The sequence below is a fragment of the Pristiophorus japonicus genome, chromosome 5 (assembly GCF_044704955.1).
Source record: "Pristiophorus japonicus isolate sPriJap1 chromosome 5, sPriJap1.hap1, whole genome shotgun sequence".
NCBI lineage: Eukaryota > Metazoa > Chordata > Chondrichthyes > Pristiophoridae > Pristiophorus > Pristiophorus japonicus.
This window is the reverse complement of record NC_091981.1, coordinates 187,659,635-187,676,921: the sequence shown is the minus strand read 5'-3', so window position 1 is coordinate 187,676,921 and position 17,287 is coordinate 187,659,635. Positions and strand designations below refer to the sequence as shown.

General features: G+C 41.5%; 1 protein-coding gene across 1 annotated transcript in view; it reads right to left on the bottom strand.

Moving 5' to 3' along the window:
• Positions 1 to 17,287, bottom strand: part of LOC139264127 (polycystin-1-like protein 1) — a 245,772-nt gene that overhangs the window by 75,691 nt on the left and 152,794 nt on the right. The window contains exons 32-37 of the mRNA XM_070880217.1: positions 17,050 to 17,242; positions 12,253 to 12,462; positions 9,990 to 10,226; positions 4,317 to 4,430; positions 2,669 to 2,820; positions 2,149 to 2,249 (exon numbers count right to left, since the gene is read on the bottom strand). Of these exons, the coding sequence (XP_070736318.1) occupies positions 2,149 to 2,249; positions 2,669 to 2,820; positions 4,317 to 4,430; positions 9,990 to 10,226; positions 12,253 to 12,462; positions 17,050 to 17,242 (1,007 nt within the window). The remainder of the gene's footprint in view (positions 1 to 2,148; positions 2,250 to 2,668; positions 2,821 to 4,316; positions 4,431 to 9,989; positions 10,227 to 12,252; positions 12,463 to 17,049; positions 17,243 to 17,287) is intronic.

The window sequence follows — 17,287 nt, the reverse complement described above, 5'->3', positions numbered from 1 at the left end:
CAATCCTGAGATGACTACTTTTGAGGTCCTACTTTTTAATTTAGCTCCTAGCTCCCTAAATTCGTCTTGTAGGACCTCATCCCTTTTTTTACCCATATCGTTGGTACCTATATGCACCACGACAACTGGCTGTTCACCTTCCCTTTTCAGAATGCCCTGCATCCGCTCCGAGACATCCTTGACCCTTGCACCAGGGAGGCAACATACCATCCTGGGGTCTAGGTTGCGGCAGCAGAAACGTCTATCTATTCCCCTTACAATTGAATCCCCTATCACTATAACTCTCCCACTCTTTTTCCTGCCTTCCCGTGCAGCAGAGCCACCCATGGTGCCATGAACTTAGCTGCTGCTGCCCTCCCCTGATGAGTCATCCCCCTCAACAGTACCCAAAGCAGTGTATCTGTTTTGCAGGGGGATGACTGCAGGGAACCCCTGCACTACCTTCCTTGCACTGCTCTTGCTGTTGGTCATCCATTCCCTATCTGGCTGTGTACCCTTTACCTGCGATAAGACCAACTCACTAACCATGCTGTTGACGTCATTCTCAGCAACGTGGATGCTCCAGAGTTCATCCACCCGCAGCTCCAGTGCCACAATGCGGTCCGTCAGGTGCTGCAGGCGGATACACTTCCCGCACACGTAGTCATCAGGGACACCAGAAGCATAGTACTTCCCACATAGTACAGGAGGAGCATAACATATATCCGACCTGTCCTGCCATGACTTAACCCTTAGATAAACTTAATCTGGCAACAACAATGCTAAAGGTTGTTGACCTTTACTGACATAGAAAAGAAAAAGAAAAACTACTTACCAATCACCAGCCAATCACTTCCCCCCCTTGGCTGTGACGTCACCTTTCGATTTCTTTCTACTTTTTCGCCTCCCCACTGCAGCTGCACCGGCTGGCCTCTTGTAGGCCGCCTCGATCTCCCACTCCGCCTCCTCGACGAACTCCCGCTGCTCCCTCCGACTGTTGGCCTCTTGTAGGCTGCCTCGATCTCCCGCTCCGCCTCCTCGACGAACTCCCGCTGCTCCCTCCGACTGCTGGCCTCTAGTAGGCCTCACCAACGTCCCGCTCCGCCTCCTCGACGAACTCCCGCTGCACCCTCCGACTGCTGGCCTCTTGTAGGCTGCCTCGATCTCCCCCTCCGCCTCCTCGACGAACTCCTGCTGCTCCCTCTGACTGCTGGCCTCTTGTAGGCCTCACCAATGTCCCGCTCCGCCTCCTCGACGAACTCCCGCTGCTCCCTCCGACTGCTGGCCTCTTGTAGGCCGCCTCGATCTCCCGCTCTGCCTCCTCGACGAACTTTTCTTGCGGTGAGAACACTTCCCTTTTCTTATTCTGTCTACTTTCTTCAACAGAATCTTTTTGCATCATAAGCCATCAATGGTTTTGTAATATTTATAAATCATCTAGAAAAAGCAAAAATAATTGGCCTTAAAAGTGCTTTTTGCAGCTTCAAATGGGGCATTCACCTCAAGATCCCTCTTTAGAAAAAAAAGATTTCCCAGAATTCTCAATAACAGAAACATCTTTTTCTTTATATTTTTTCCTCTCTTGGGGATGCACAATTCAACAGGCCAGTGATAAGTCTCTGTTTTCTTTCTCTACTCAATGGCTCAGCCAAAATCAGACATTCAGCAATATGGGTGACATTCCGTGGTGCTACAACACTACTCACCTGTGCTGGTAGAAAAAGAATGACTAATACTGCGAATCATCCAACAAAGATTTTGTAGAAAAATCATAAACGTAATCTTTAGAAATGTGTTAATAATATCACAGAAAAAAATGCATCGAAAAAATCTTCCCCTCTGGTCTCCAAAAAATGTAACTGTAAACTATTTAGTTATTCTAAATTGGTGTAACACCTGTAATGTTTGTACACACTTTCTGAAAGTAACACAGCAGCTTTATCGAAATAACGATATGATGACATTTTAGTTTCAACAATCTCTATTTTCAGTTTAGTAGAACAAGATTTAGTTTGTAGAAAAGTATTTTGCATATCTCATTATTTGATGTCCTCGTTGTATTCTTGAGTATCTGTACTTAAATTGTGTTTGGTTTGATTTAAATTTTAAAACTCCTTTAAATTTCAAGTATGTAGTCGAAATTAAACACATTTTAAATGCACTACAAACCCAGGAGTGATGCAGCAGGAATAAATAAGTGGATTGTATCTCCATCCCAGTAATGGATTTGTTTCAGGTTATATTTACTTGGAGTCGGTTCTTTATTGGACCTATAAAGACATTTGAAATGAAATCATTAACTCCAAGACACAAGAAAAACATTTAATTGTTCTGTTCACATTTGTGCTCGTCTGTGACAATACAACAAATACAAACAACTCGCCAAGGCTTCTTCGGCAGTACCTCCCAAACCCGCGACCTCTACCACCTAGAAGGACAAGAGCAGCATGCCCATGGGAACACCACTACCTCCAAGTTCCCCACCATCCTGACTTGGAAATATTGGTTCACTGTCACTGGCTCAACATCCTAGAATTCCCTCCCTAACAGCACTGTGGATTGCAGCGATTCAAGAAGAAAGCTCACCACCTTCTCAAGGGCAATTCGGGATGGGCAATAAATACTGGCCTTGCCAGCAACGCCCACATCCCAAGAATGACATTTAAAAAAAATGCAAAATGTATCGTACCTCACCAACAGCATGATGGGAAACATTTGCTGGATAGGCCTGGTGAAGTTCACTCTTATCTGCAAAGCTTGCTGTAGGTTTGCTGGTGTCACTCGCAATATATGAATATTCATTTGGGTACGAAGTAGCAAGTATGCAGAAAACTGTTCCTGCTGCAAATCAGAAATCAAAATGTTTACGGCAGTTTTAATCCATCTTTTTTCACCTTAACAATCCACATTTATCTTATTCCACATTAAAATCTTACAATATAATGGAATGTGCTTGTAAAACCTAGAGGTTCTTTCAGGCTGCTCTGAAATTGCGATGTCTGCGATGGCGTATGGGCATGCTGTCGTATTCTCTTTGAATAGCCCCGCAAGTTCTGGATTTCCACATGCACTACTGCATGCGCGAAATTCGGAAATTGTGATCTGTCAAGGTACACCTTGACAGATCATCCAGACCACCTGAAAACTGTATATTGCTGGCACTGAGTTGAGCTATTTGTCCAGCAATTGTCCACGCACGTTTTATGGTTCATGCAAGCAAGCAAGGGACCAGCTTGCGTCAGAGTAAGGGGATATCTAAGCTTTATATTAAACATTTTTATATCCTAGATTATGCACATACATTTTATTAAATGAATTTATGCAAATATTGGCCCAGATTACAGTCTTTACGATGTTTAAAATGATCAAAAAAAATTACATTTTTATTGTTGGTGCAATGAAAGAACTTATGAATGAAAGTGCAATTCTGTACATAGTATATTTTTACATTTCAGGATTCCATTGCATTTCACTTGGGGATTCCCTCTGTAAATAACCAAAATGGAATTCTCCTTTGATAATTGGTTTAGGGATAGGAAAACTGGCCAAAGTTGCTGTTTCTGATCACTGTCTAACAATCCCTGCAGAATGCACATACCTGATTGATAGATAAGGGTGTAGTTGGGTTCAGCTGCGATACAACAACCTGACAACATTCGCAATCAAAAAAACAAAAGCCCTTGGGCGAGGTATTGAATGGTGTCTGACATCTACGAAAATGTACACGAGTAATGAGTCAGCACCTTCACAATAGGATGTAAAGTGATAAAACTGGTGAGAAAAAGAAAAATGTTATCTCCACAAAGGCTGAGTGGGTAGAGGCTGCCAAGTGTAATAATATGCCAAACAGACCAGAAGATCTAAAATTCCGGGACAGCAATTAAGCCCTACAATTGGGCTCTGCATTCCTGGGCTAGGATGCGGTAAAAGTTAAATCAGTTAGGGTTACTGCTTCTGGTAAGTACCCAGTGAATCCTGCTGGAAATTATACATGGGGTGAGAATCGGATGAGCTTTCGAGGTAATGCCTTACACTTCACAGTAGCCTACCAACACTCACTATATAGGCTCACACATGTAAAATGGCCACTTGGTCGGGGTACCAGAAAACTGCCAGATATATGTTGAGTCACCGACTGGCAAAGGTCAGGGCTTGCAGGAGAGGAGAGGAAGAGGAAAGGGGAAGAAGGGATAAGGAAGAAAACTCAAAAATGTGACAAGATTTCATATGAGGATATCAACTTCTTTCATCCATTACCTGTTATAGAAAACACTGGAACTTAAAACACATCAATAATATTGGCTGCTAATATTGTGTGTCTATTAAATAAAACTTACGATTCTGTTCTTCCTTTCAAATTCTATTAGAACTGGTATTTTGAGACCTTTAACTTCAACTTTCCTTCTGTTTGTGCAGTTATATAGTGTCAGATCAGCAACATCACCATTAATCTACAAGGAGGAAGTTATAAAGCAGAATAGAAATACAGAGCCTTTAATAAACAACTAAACAAAATACATATATCAAGTTTAATTGATGGGATTTATTTGCACAGATGAAATTAACCTAAGATATACACCATTTTCAGTCATAGCTATTCACAATCCAATTCTGGGGGTGAAAAGTGGAATTAATATTTTTTACTCATCTCAGATTCATCTGCACAACTGACACAATAGACTGTGCTTTATAAATAGAGTCCACTGATTATGTTGGTAAGAATCCATTTTTTTTTTAAATAAAAAAAAAATACTGTGACTATATTCAGGGTAGAACTGCCATATTATCCACTCAATGGGATCAGCTACTGTACTCAACATGCTTTCAAACATAATGGAGACTGTGATCCATTTTATCCAGGACAACAGGCAGTATTCTTCTCACAAAATGCAAGTCAATAAATACAGTACTGAAGGGAGTGCTGTATTGTTCCCTTAAAGAAAAAATGTGGGACAAACAAATCTAGAGCCCTCTGGATGTCAAGGGGCATACAGGGTAGGATAAAGAAAAAAAAGGGAAGCTGATGACAGATGGCTCAATACTGCAGAAACTCTAGGGGAATATAGAAAATGCAGGGGTGAAATTAAAAAGGAAATTAGGAAAGCAAAGAGGCAGTATGAAAAAATGTTGGTCGGTAAAATCAAGGAAAACCCAAAGATGCTTTATAAATACATTAAGAGCAAGAGGATAACTAGAGAAAGAGTGGGGCCTATTCGAGACCATGAGGGTAATGTGTGTGTGGAGGCGGAAGACGCGTGTATGGTTCTGAATGAATACTTTTGTTTTCACAAGAAGAGGGGTGATGCAGACACTGCAAACAGGGTGAAATATTAGATGAAATAACCAGTGAGAGAGGAAGTATTAAAGGGTTTAGCAGCTTTGAAATTGGATAAATCCGAATGCCCGGATTTAAATGTATTCTAGGTTGTTAAGATGTGCAAAAGAGGAAATAGCAGAGGCTCTGACCATCATTTTCCAATCCTCTCTAGCTACAGGTGTGATGCTGGAAGACTGGAGGACTGCTAACGTTGTACCTTTGTTTAAAAAGGGAGAAAGGGAGAGAGCGAGTAGGTACAGGCCAGTCAGCCTAACCTCAGTGGTGGGAAAATTATTGGAGAAAATTCTGAGGGACAGGAAAAATGTTCATTCAGAAAGACACGGATTAATCCAGGACAGTCAGCATGGATTTGTTAAGGGAAGTTTATGTCTGACTAACTTGATTGAATTTTTTGAGGAGGTAACAAGGAGGGTCGATGAGGGTAGTGCGTTTGATGTCATGTATATGGATTTTATCAAGGCTTTTGATAAGGTCCCACATGGCAGACTGGTCACAAAAGTAAAAGCCCATGGGATCCAGGACAAAGTGGCAAGTTGGATCCAAAATTGGCTCAAAGGCAGGAAACAAAGGATAATGATTGATGAGTGTTTTTGTGACTGGAAGGCTGTTTCCAGTGGGGTTCCGCAGGGCTCAGTACTAGGTCCCTTGCTTTTTGTGGTAGATATCAATGATTTAGACTTGAATGTAGGGGGTATGATTAAGAAGTTTGCAGATGATACAAAAATAGTTTGTGTGGTTGATAATGAAGAAGAAAGTTGCAGACTGCAAGAAGATATCAATTAACTGGTCAGGTGGGCAGAACAGTGGCAAATGCAAGTCAATCCGGAGAAGTGTGAGGTGATGCATTTGGGGAGGGCTAACAAGGCAAGGGTGTACATATTAAATGGTAGAACACTGAGATGTGTAGAGGAACAACGAGACCTTGGAGTACATGTCCACAGATTCCTGAAGGCAGCAGACAAGATAGATAAGGTGGTTAAGAAGGCATATGGAATACTTGCCCTTATTAGCTGAGGCTTAGAATACATAGGGAGGTTATGCTTGAACTGTATAAAACACTAGTTAGGCCACGGCTAGAGTACTGTGTGCAGTTCTGGTCCCCACATTACAGGAAAGATGTGATTGCACTGGAGAGGATACAGAGGATGTTGCCTGGATTGGAGAATTTTAGCTATGAGGAAAGATTGGACAGGCTGGGTTTGTTTTCTTTGGAACAGAGAAGGCTGAGGGGAGACCTTATTGGGATGTATAAAATTATAAGGGGCCTCGATAAGAGTAGATAGGAAGGACCTATTTCCCTTAATAGAGAGATCAACAACCAGGAGCAAAGATTTAAAGTAATTGGTAGGTGGTTAAGAGGGGATTTGAGGGGAATTCTTTCACCTAGAGGGTGGCGGTGATCTGAACTCACTGCCTGAAAGGGTGATAGAGGCAGAAACCCTCACCACATTTAAAAAGGCTATGGACCAAGAGCTGGAAAGTGGGATTACACTGGATAGCTCTTTGTTGGCCGGTGCAGACATGATGAGCCGAAATAAGAACACAAGAAATAGGAGCTGGAGAAGGCCATTTGGCCCCTCAAGCCTGCTCCGCTATTTAATAAGATCATGGCTGATCTGATCATGGACTCAGCTCCACTTCCCTGCCCATTCCCCATAACCTTTTATTCCTCAAAAATCTGTCTATCTCTGCCTTAAATATATTCAATGACCCAGCCTCCACAGCTCTCTGGGGCAGAGAATTCCACAAATTTACAACCCTCAGAGAAAAGAAATTCCTCCTCATCTCAGTTTTAAATGGATGGCCCTTTATTCTGAGACTATGTCCGCTAGTTTTAGTTTCCACTATGAGTGGAAATATCCTCTCTGCATCCACCTTGTTGTGCCCCCTCATTGTCTTATATGTTTCGATAAGATCACGTCTCATTCTTCTGAACTCGAATGAGCACAGGCCTAACCTACTCAACCTATCTTTATAAGTCAACTCCCTCATCTCCGGAATCATCCTCGTGACCCTTCTGTGAACAGCTTCCAATGCAAATATATCCTTCCTTAAATACGGAGACCAAATCTGTACTCAGTACTCTCAGTGTGGCCTCACCAATACCCTGTACAGATGTAGCTTTAATACTCCATCCCCCTTGCAATAAAGACCAATATTTAATTTGCCTTCCTGATTACTTACTGTACCTGCATACTAACTTTTTGTGTTTCATGCACACGGACCCCCAGATCTCTCTGTACTGCAGCACTTTGCAATTTTTCTCCATTTAAATTATAATTTGCTTTTCTATTTTTTCTGCCACATTTTCCCACAGTATACTTCATCTGCCAAATTTTTGCCCATTCACTGAGCCTTTACATATCCCTTTGGAGATTCCTCAAAATTTGCTTTCCCACCCACCTTTGTATCATCAGCAAGCTTGGCTACATTACACTCGGTCCCTTCATCCAAGTCATTAATATAGATTGTAAATAGTTGAGGCCCCAGCAATGATCCCTGCGGCACCCAACTAATTACTGTTTGCCAACCAGAAAATGTCCCATTTACCCCAACTCTCTGTTTTCTGTTAGTTAGCCAATCCTCCATTCTTGCTAATATATTACCCCAAACCCGTGAACTTTTATCTTGTGCAGTAACCTTTTATGTGACACCTTATCGAATACCTTCTGGAAATCCAAATACATTACATTCACTGGTTCCCCCTTATCCATCCTGCCCTTTACATCCTCAAAGAACTCCAGCAAATTTGTCAAACATGATTTCCCTTTCCTAAAACCATGCTGACTCTGCTTGATTGGATCATGCTTTTACAAATGTCCTGTTACTGCTTCCTTAATAACGGACACCAGCATTTTTTCCCAGCAATGGCCTCCTTCCGTGCTGTAAATTTCTATGATTCTATGAATCTAAGGGCCTGAAATTGGTGAAAGCTAAGTTCCGCCCAAGTATCGTCCAAAGGACCGCTGAGATCCTGACTGTACTTTGGGCGGAAGTTTCATGGAAAAATCTGGGAAAGACCGCACGGCTGCAAAAATGGGACTTACTCGCCGATTCTGGGTGGCAGCGGACGGTAGCTCCAAATCTCGGCGACAAATGCAATCCTTGGCAAAGTACCACCGAGGATTGAGTTGGGCCCAGGGAGGGGGGAGGGAACGGATAAAATAAAAACATTTCAGAACATAAACTCCGCCCCCCCAGAAATCCTTCAGGGGGCCCCATCCACCTGAATCCCTGCCAAAAAGAAGAAAACCTTTTTTTGCAGGTCTTCTTACTTACCATTGAGGTTAGTCCTCTCCACGTGGCAATCTTTTCTCCTGCTGGAGCAGAGGACCGCCTGGACCAAACTGGCAGCTCAGCAGGCGGGAGTACTCTTCTGTACGTTGCACCCTGATGCATGCCAGTGGATGGTACCCAGCGGTCTTCTCTCCCCGCGGTGTGAGGACTCCAGCAAACTCACTTGGAGGGGAGGCCACCCAGAAACCAAGGAGACCGCCGGGCGGCGGATGGGCCCTATGATTCTTGTTGTGTATGGGGAAAGAATCAGACTGAACATTGTGAGCTCAAAGTAAAGTGTGACCGTAGTCTTTTATTTGCAGGTCTCCAGAATGCCTCTCCAACCTGTGAGGCCTCCTTAAATACCTGTGCTCTCAAGGTATTATGGAATCCCTTGGGGCTCCAGGGGATGAGCCCTCTGGTGGCTGTACAGGGTAAATACAAGTTTACAGAAATAACAACTCTATGATTGTCAGAGCTGCTATCTTTCAGATGAGATATTAAACCGTGGTCCCGTTTGTCTTTTCAGATGGATGTTTAAGTTCCCATGACACATCTCAAGGAAGAGCAAGGAGTTCTCCTAGTGCTCAGGGCAATATTTATCCCTCAACCAACACCACCAAAACAAAGTAACATTTATCTCATGTGCTCCCTGTGGCACCATGCTTTGTGCAAATTGTCTGCTGTGTTTTCGTACAAAACATCAGTAACTGCACTTCAAAAGTAATTTCTTGTCTGTGAAGAGCTTTGGAACATCCTGAGGATGGCGAAGGTGTTCTATAAATGCAAGTTTTTTATTTTCTTCTTTCTCCTGCATGTCTGTGTTTTCTGTGAAATGTATTGACTCTTGTGTTGGTGCAATAAATTGGAGCTCCAACATGCATTACAATCATAGCATTTCACTCATAAGGGGGGAGGGAGAATTGAAGAGTTATTCCCAAGACTGTTCTTACATACTTCCTAGTGGCTAGTTTTCCAGAGTACAGGTGAAGTCCTGAGCTCAGATCACCTCCATTGCCCTCTTAGAGACAATCGAACAGTGAAGAAAATAGGAGAAAAAAATGGATGTTTGGACATCACAAAAAAAGAAGTAATCTTGCCAAGTAACTACTTGGCAAATTAATCTTTCAATCTGGAAATCAGCTGGGTAAAGTGCCCTGGCTATCAATGTTGACTACAGAAACTACATCTGAAAGAACTCCTCACAGTAATATGTCAGATCGATGAAAATAATTCATATCTTAGCTAAAGAATCAGGTGACAAACTATATGCCTTACACTTCTGAACTTCTTGAGAAAAAAAACTGTTTTATTCCCACCCAATCATAATTACCTGTTCTAAAAACAAAATGCACAGACTAACAGAACATATCATATTTCCATGATACCAACTGACCTCTACTGGAGATGTTCCCCAGGGATATGGATTCTGTTTGAAGCTGATTAGATGGCTAATGATGCAGCTGCCACCAGTTCTTGCAGCAATCTGTTTATCCAGAAGATCAGGAAGGTAAAATTTGGCAGAATTTGTACTTTGCACCGTGTTCTGAAAGCCATAGTTTTGAGTAGTCTGAAGCTCCATTAAATTGGTGTTTACATAAAATTGTGATTGATTGTTGATTAACACATATCTCTGAAAGACATGAATTTTAACAAAAAGTAACATTCTTTCATTGATTCAAATCCAAAAATGAAACAATCAATACAGCTTACAAAACAAATAAGCTTTTATAGTAAACCTGCAAAAACTAACTTCTGCTTTATAAGTAATTATAATAGTTTTTCCTGAAAATCCATGGGCCAGCGATCCCAGCAATTCAGTCTCAGGTCTGCGAGAAATCTCTACCAGTGTCCCAGTGGACATACCAGCGTTAGGGAGAGCTTCACTCATTTCCTGCAAAGTCTGACTGAAGACTGCAGGGCTGGGGTGGGAGGGGGAATAGGTCCCAGTCCAGTGCCTGGCTGTTCTGCCAGACTTCCACTACAGTTCTGGTGGAAAGATGCCAGAACTGCCACAGATTTTGGGGGCCAGCATGATAGATTCTGTGTAGTTCTTATTTATAAAACACTGACTGGATTTTCGGCTTTTAGGATTTTGGTGTGTTAATGACGGCAGGTGGTCCTCATACTGCCTGAAAAAAGTTTGCCCCTCAGTCAGCAAAGTTGGGCAGCTGGGCCCCCGGGTGTGGGGCGCAGCAGTAAGGGAGGCGTTGTCCACGTACACCTCTCTTAGGGTACTCTTCTGGGCGGTAATGCTCCGCGCTCCGTCGAAACCGGCACCGAATGTCCTGGGAGCTGGCCACCCGCCCAGAAGAGCTTGCCGCCGCCATTGCCGCCCCTCCGGGGCAAAAACAGAGAAGGCCGGGAGCTGAACTTCCAGCCCAGTATCTATCAAAATAATTTCGAACACTTTCTTCACAACAGTTGTTAAAATTACTGACTTATACTTTCACATTTGTCTATTAACCATTATTAAAATAGTAATTCTGTTAGCCACTGTCCAAACCTCTTGGGTTTCTTACTAAACTTACAAAAAAATGTTGATGACATTTTCACTAATTTAAGAATAGGACTAATAATGTCTGGAACAGGCACAGGTACTTTACCTTTCAAAGCACATGTCTGGCATAACTTTCATGCTGTCCAGCTCATGTTCTGTCATTCTGTGAAATCTTGATTTCAAATCATTGCAATACTCCCTCTTTATAAGTAAAATCAGATACGAACTAACTATTTACTAACACTCTCTGTTCGACACAGCTTCCCACTCACAACTTTAAGTGATTTCAATTTTGTTTCTGCACAAATGTATTTTTCGAAACTCTCTGTCACTTGAGATGTTCTCAACAACCATACCTTCAATATTTTTCTTGGTATATGCTTTGTTTTACACCTTATGCCTTTATAATGCACCCAGTCCTCCAGATTGCCATATTCCTTGTGCATTTGAAAGTATTCCACTTATCCCTCAATACTATTCTCTACATGCCTGCTTGACCACAATGGCTTCTGTTGCCTTTGCTCTGTTTTCATTTGGCTTGAATTCATTTTCATTGTAGCTTCATTAATATTTCTTTAAATATTTTAAAAACTCATTTCACATACTCTTGAAGTCTACTTCTTTTAAGTTCAATATTTCCTTTTTGCAATACCCTCATAGTCAGTATCTAGGCAATTAAAATCGGCCAAGATGTACATTCTGGCCGTTTTGCAAACATTCCTCATCCGTAACCCATCATGTACCTCCAAATCCTCTCTTCTCATCCAGGATTTCTTTTAGGACATTTATTTTTTTTATATAGATTTCTTGTTGATTCTTCAAATTTACTTCAAATGAAACAAATGTAACGATCAAACAAATATTAAAAGGAGAATGATCTTGCAAGGTCCAATAAAAATGAAACCATGAAATTGTTAACACCAATCAACTGGCAAAATAGATGTGCCATTTCATAAAGGTCCACTATGAGGAGAAAAAGCAAAATAATTATCGATTCACCTGTTAGTACAAGAAATAAGAGGGCAATTGCTATAGAGGGAGTGTTATAATGGAAGAATCCAATAAAAGTAGAAGCTTACATGGAGCATAGGTGGTTTTTGTAATCTTCAACAACCCTACTTACAGAAATGCATCTTGTAGTATTTACTAATGATCTTACCAATAACAGCTCAGTTGTTGCTTTCAGACCTTCAAATAACAAATTTTTTGACTTCACCGTGCTGTTGTCAGTTACTCCCATGACATCAGCCACCACATAGACTATTTTCTTCACTAATTCTTCATGCATTCTGAACTCTCCGGATTCTTTAAAAAGCTTGATCATCTCTTTGACTGTTCCTGTTACAATTAATGCAGTTTCTGAAGTTACCTTTAGTGTTTTAAATAAAAAAGAAGATATTTTTAAATTGAAAGCAAACACTCCACACAGTCATTTTTGACAGAACTTTTCAATAATAAATCATGTTTTAGACACAGGTCAATGTTATTATATGGTGATAAATATTGCCTGATTTTTTAAATGAAATCATTAATGATGGAAGGAAATGATAATTAACAACAGATAAATTGTTACAGACCAATCATAAGATTCTTAAAGCTCATTCAATCCTCCTTCTCACTCTGGTGTACCATATAGTTAAATAGCCACATGAGAGCAGAGTAAATATTAACTGTAGCAGTAATTTACCACACAGGTTTCTCCGATGATAAATGGTAAGTAAATGCATTATCTTTTATGTGACTGAACCAGATTGTAGATTTGAGTCCTGGCAATTTGATGAATTAACTGATTCCAGCTGACACAAAAGTGGAACATTAGAAATGGCTTCAAGACCCCAGCATTACAGAGGGGGAGAAACAAAAATCAGCTATAGCGCTGGTTGCAATCCAGTTACTCCTGTTACTAAGTACATATGTGTAGACTTCAGACGAAGACAGGATCAGGATGGCCCCCATAGTTGAATTTGTTCCCAGGGCACTCACAAAGTATGGGCACTAGTACAAATTGCCAGTGGGCTGGTAATATCTTTGTAACCAAATCCTAGACCGATCAGAGATATCAAGAAGGAGAATTTCTTTTAAATTGAAAACAGGATATAAAAAATAATCTACTCGGCATTGGAATTTAGAAGCTAATTCTAGTCCATGGCTGTTGTGATGATCGCCTAAACCACCAGCTCAGAAAAATAAACTGAAGCAAACAATTTGTTAACGTGATGAAAGTTCCTTTACCTCATCGGTTAGGTTAACAAGGCCATGCAGCGCAGATACAGTTTCCATCAGCTCCCTCTGGAACAAAGAAAGAAAATCAAGCTCCTGCAAAAAATGTTCACAGCAAAACAAACCTCAATTGCCACCCCAAGATACAATCAACAAAGGTGTTGTTTTTTGTTTTTTCAGAGTTTCTGTAGCTCTTTTGAAGTTACGTTGGACAAGTAGGAGAATCCTCGTGGAAATTCACCCACTTAATTTATTCAAAGCAAAATACTATGGATGCTGGCATCTGAAATAAAAACAGAATATGCTGGAAATATTCAGCGGGTCAGGCAGCATCTGTGGAGAGAGAGGCAGAGTTAACGTTTCAGGTCGATGACTTTTCGTCAGAACTCTGATGAAGGGTCATACACTTAATTTGTTATGGCTTTAAAAAAACAATCTTTTGCCCGAATTATTACTCCCTCTCCAGATGGTTTTGATTGTGTGTAGAACCACAAGTGACAGTTGTTATTCAATGCCTCACCTAAGTGATACTATTCATAAATAACCTGACAGCAAGTGTCAGATGGTTATTCAATTATGGGAAGGAGGCAAAGGGCTTGATGCTGTGCTCCGATGGAATGGAGACCTTTCCAAACCCAGGGATAAAGGCTAATTCTAGCACCAACCAACGTCACCTTGTTTGAGATCAGCTAACTCAGGGTAGCTGAAGAGTTGAACTTAAGGCCACATAATACACTGGACTGCTTAGAATAAAGTTTTTCTTTTTTAGTCAGTGGGAAATGGATCATATTGGAATGTATAGTGAGGCTAAGTGACATGGGTGATCATTATTGTGGGTCGGAGCGAGCAAGGAGAACTCGGGTACAAACAGTGCAGGAAACCTCTGGAATCTTGAGGCTGTCTGTTAATGTAAAGTTCTAGATGCCTTACTTAGTCTAAACTGTTAGCTGATAAGAAGGTTGACTCAAGGAAAGAATTATGAGCAACACCACAAAAAAGCTACAAAGAGAGAAGTTGGACAGGCTAGGAGGGAATCTGAGAATATGAGCATAACCACAGGTACATTTGAAGGCAGAGATCACCAAAGTAGCACCAGAAACACCAAAAGTTTAACGAGGCAAACTTGTAGTGGAGAGTGAGAAAATGGCAGAAATACTACACAAGTACTTTGCCTCGATTTTCACAGAAGAGGTGAAAATTGAAATTGTAGGAGTACCAGAGGTAGCTGTAAAACAATTAGTGGAAGTTACTATTTAACAATAGATGGTACTAAAGAAATTAGTTGCTCAAGCTTAAGGTACTTTCTAATATGCAGTTCATTTTCCCAGGTTAGCAGTCAGGCTGGAGTTTAGCTCCCAAATCTCCAACAATATCACCATAAGCGACACATAAGAGGCACATAAAAGCAGCCAAAGATGTTGGGCCTCTGATTTTCCTTCCAGCCCTTTCTGTGTAAAACGACCTTTGAGGTCTTAAAAGAGGAAAGAGAGGTAGAGAGGCGAGAGGTTTAGGGAAGAAATTCCAAAGAGAAGTGGTAGTGGTGATGTCATCAGCGTACATGTGGAGCCTGACGTTGCGTTTTTGGATGATGTCACCGAAGGGCAGCATATAGATGAGAAATAGGAGGGGGCTAGAATAGATCCTTAGGGGACACCAGCGATAACAGCACAGGCGTGGGACAAGAAGCCGTTGCAGGTGATTCTCTGGCTACGACTGGATAGATAAGAATCCCAATGCACTTCACAGACAATAAGAACATAAGAATTAGGAGCAGGACTAGGCCATACGGCCCCTTGAGTCTGCTCCGCCAGTTAATATGATCTTGGCTGATCCGATCATGGACTCAGGTCCACTTTCCTGCCCGCTCCCCATAACCCCTTATCGGTTAAGAGACTGTTTTTCTCTGTCTTAAATTTATTCAATGTTCTAGCTTCCACAGCTCGCTGAGGCAGCGAATTCCACAGATCCATAACCCTCTGAGAAAAGAAATTTCTCCTAATCTCAGTGTTAAATGGGCGGCCCCTTATTCTAAGATTATGCCCCCTAGTTCTAGTCTCCCCATCAGTGGAAACATTCTCTCTGCTTCCACTTTGTCAAGCCCCCTCATAATCTTATACGTTTCGATAAGATCACCTCTCAGTCTTCTGAATTCCAATGAGTAGAAGCCCAATCTACTCAATCTTTCTTCACAAGTCAACCCCCTCATCTCCGGAATCAACCTAGTGAACTTTCTCTGAACTACCTCCAAAGCAAGTATTTCCTTTCGTAAATACTGAGTATTCCAGGTGTAGCCTCACCAATACTGTACAACTGTAGCAAGACTTCCGTGCTTTTATACTCCATCCCCTTTGCAATAAAGGCCAAGATTCCATTTGTCTTCCTGATCACTTGCTGTACCTGCTTACTAACCTTTTGTGTTTCATGCACAAGTACCCCCAGGCCCCGCTGAACTGCAGCACTTTGCAATCTTTCTCCATTTAAATAATAACTTGCTCTTTGATTTTTTCTGCCAAAGTGCATGACCTCACACTTTCCAACATTATATTCCATCTGCCAAATTTTTGCCCACTCACTTAGCTTGTGTATGTCCTTTTGCAGATTTTGTGTCCTCCTCACTCATTGGTTTTCCTCCCATCTTTGTATCGTCAGCAAACTTGGCTACGTTACACTCGGACCCTTCTTCCAAGCCATTAATATAGATTGTAAATAGTTGGTGTCCCAGCACTGATCCCTGCGGCACCCCACTAGTTACTGATTGCCAACCTGAGAATGAACCATTTATCCTGACTCTCTGTTTTCTGTTCGTTAGCCAATCCTCTATCCATGCTAATATATTACCCCCAACCCCGTGAACTTTTATCTTGTGCAATAACCTTTTATGTGACACCTTTTCAAATGACTTCTGGAAATCCAAATACATCACATCCACTGGTTTCCCCTTTATCCACCCTCTTCGCTACATCCTCAAAGAATTCTAGCAAATTTGTCAAATATGACTTCCCCTTCATAAATCCATGCTGACTCTGCCTGACCGAATTTTGCTTTTCAAATGTCCTGCTACTGCTTCTTTAATAATGGACTCCAACATCTTCCCAACCACAGATGTTAGACTAACTGGTCTATAGTTTCCTGCTTTTTGTCTGCCTCCTTTTTTTAAATAGGGGCGTTACATTTGCAGTTTTTCAATCTGCTGGGACCTCCCCAGAATCCAGGGAAGTTTGGTAAATTACAACCAATGCATCCACTATCCCTGCCGCTACTTCTCTTAAGGCCCTAGGATGCAAGCCATCAGGTCCAGGAGATTTATCCACCTTTAGTCCCATCATCTTACTGAATACCACCTCCTTAGTGATTGTGATTGTGTTAAGTTCCTCCCCCCCGATAGCCCCTTGACTATCCACTGTTGGAATATTATTAGTGTTCTCTACTGTAAAGACTGATACAAAACATTTGTTCAGAGTTTCTGCCATCTCCAAGTTCCCCATTACTAATTCCCCGGTCTTGTCCTCCAAGTGACCAACATTTGCTCTAGCCATTCTTTTTCTTTTTATATACCTATAGAAACTCTTGCTATCTGTTTTGTGTGATTGTTACTTACATTACTGTGCTGCCTGTTCTCAATTTTGACATAATTAACTCAAAATGTGAAAAATATTTCAAGGAGATGGCATAATCACATGTGGTACTCTGAAAAATTAGTATCATCCTGAAAAACACAAGTTAAGGTAAATCATACCTGATTAGATATAGTTAGGCTGCAAAGAGCCTTTATTAATGCATTTCTGGTCTGTTTCTGTAAATGCCGTTTGCTACTCCCCTCTTTATGGAGACGATGGAGCACCCTGGCCAACAGTAGGATGTAATTTTTGGTTTCTTTTTGATTTCCCAACAAAATGAGAGTTGAAAGCTTCTGAAGACCCTGGGTGTACCTGAATGAGAGGGGAAAGAAAGGGTGGCCTTAGAGAATTTCTCAT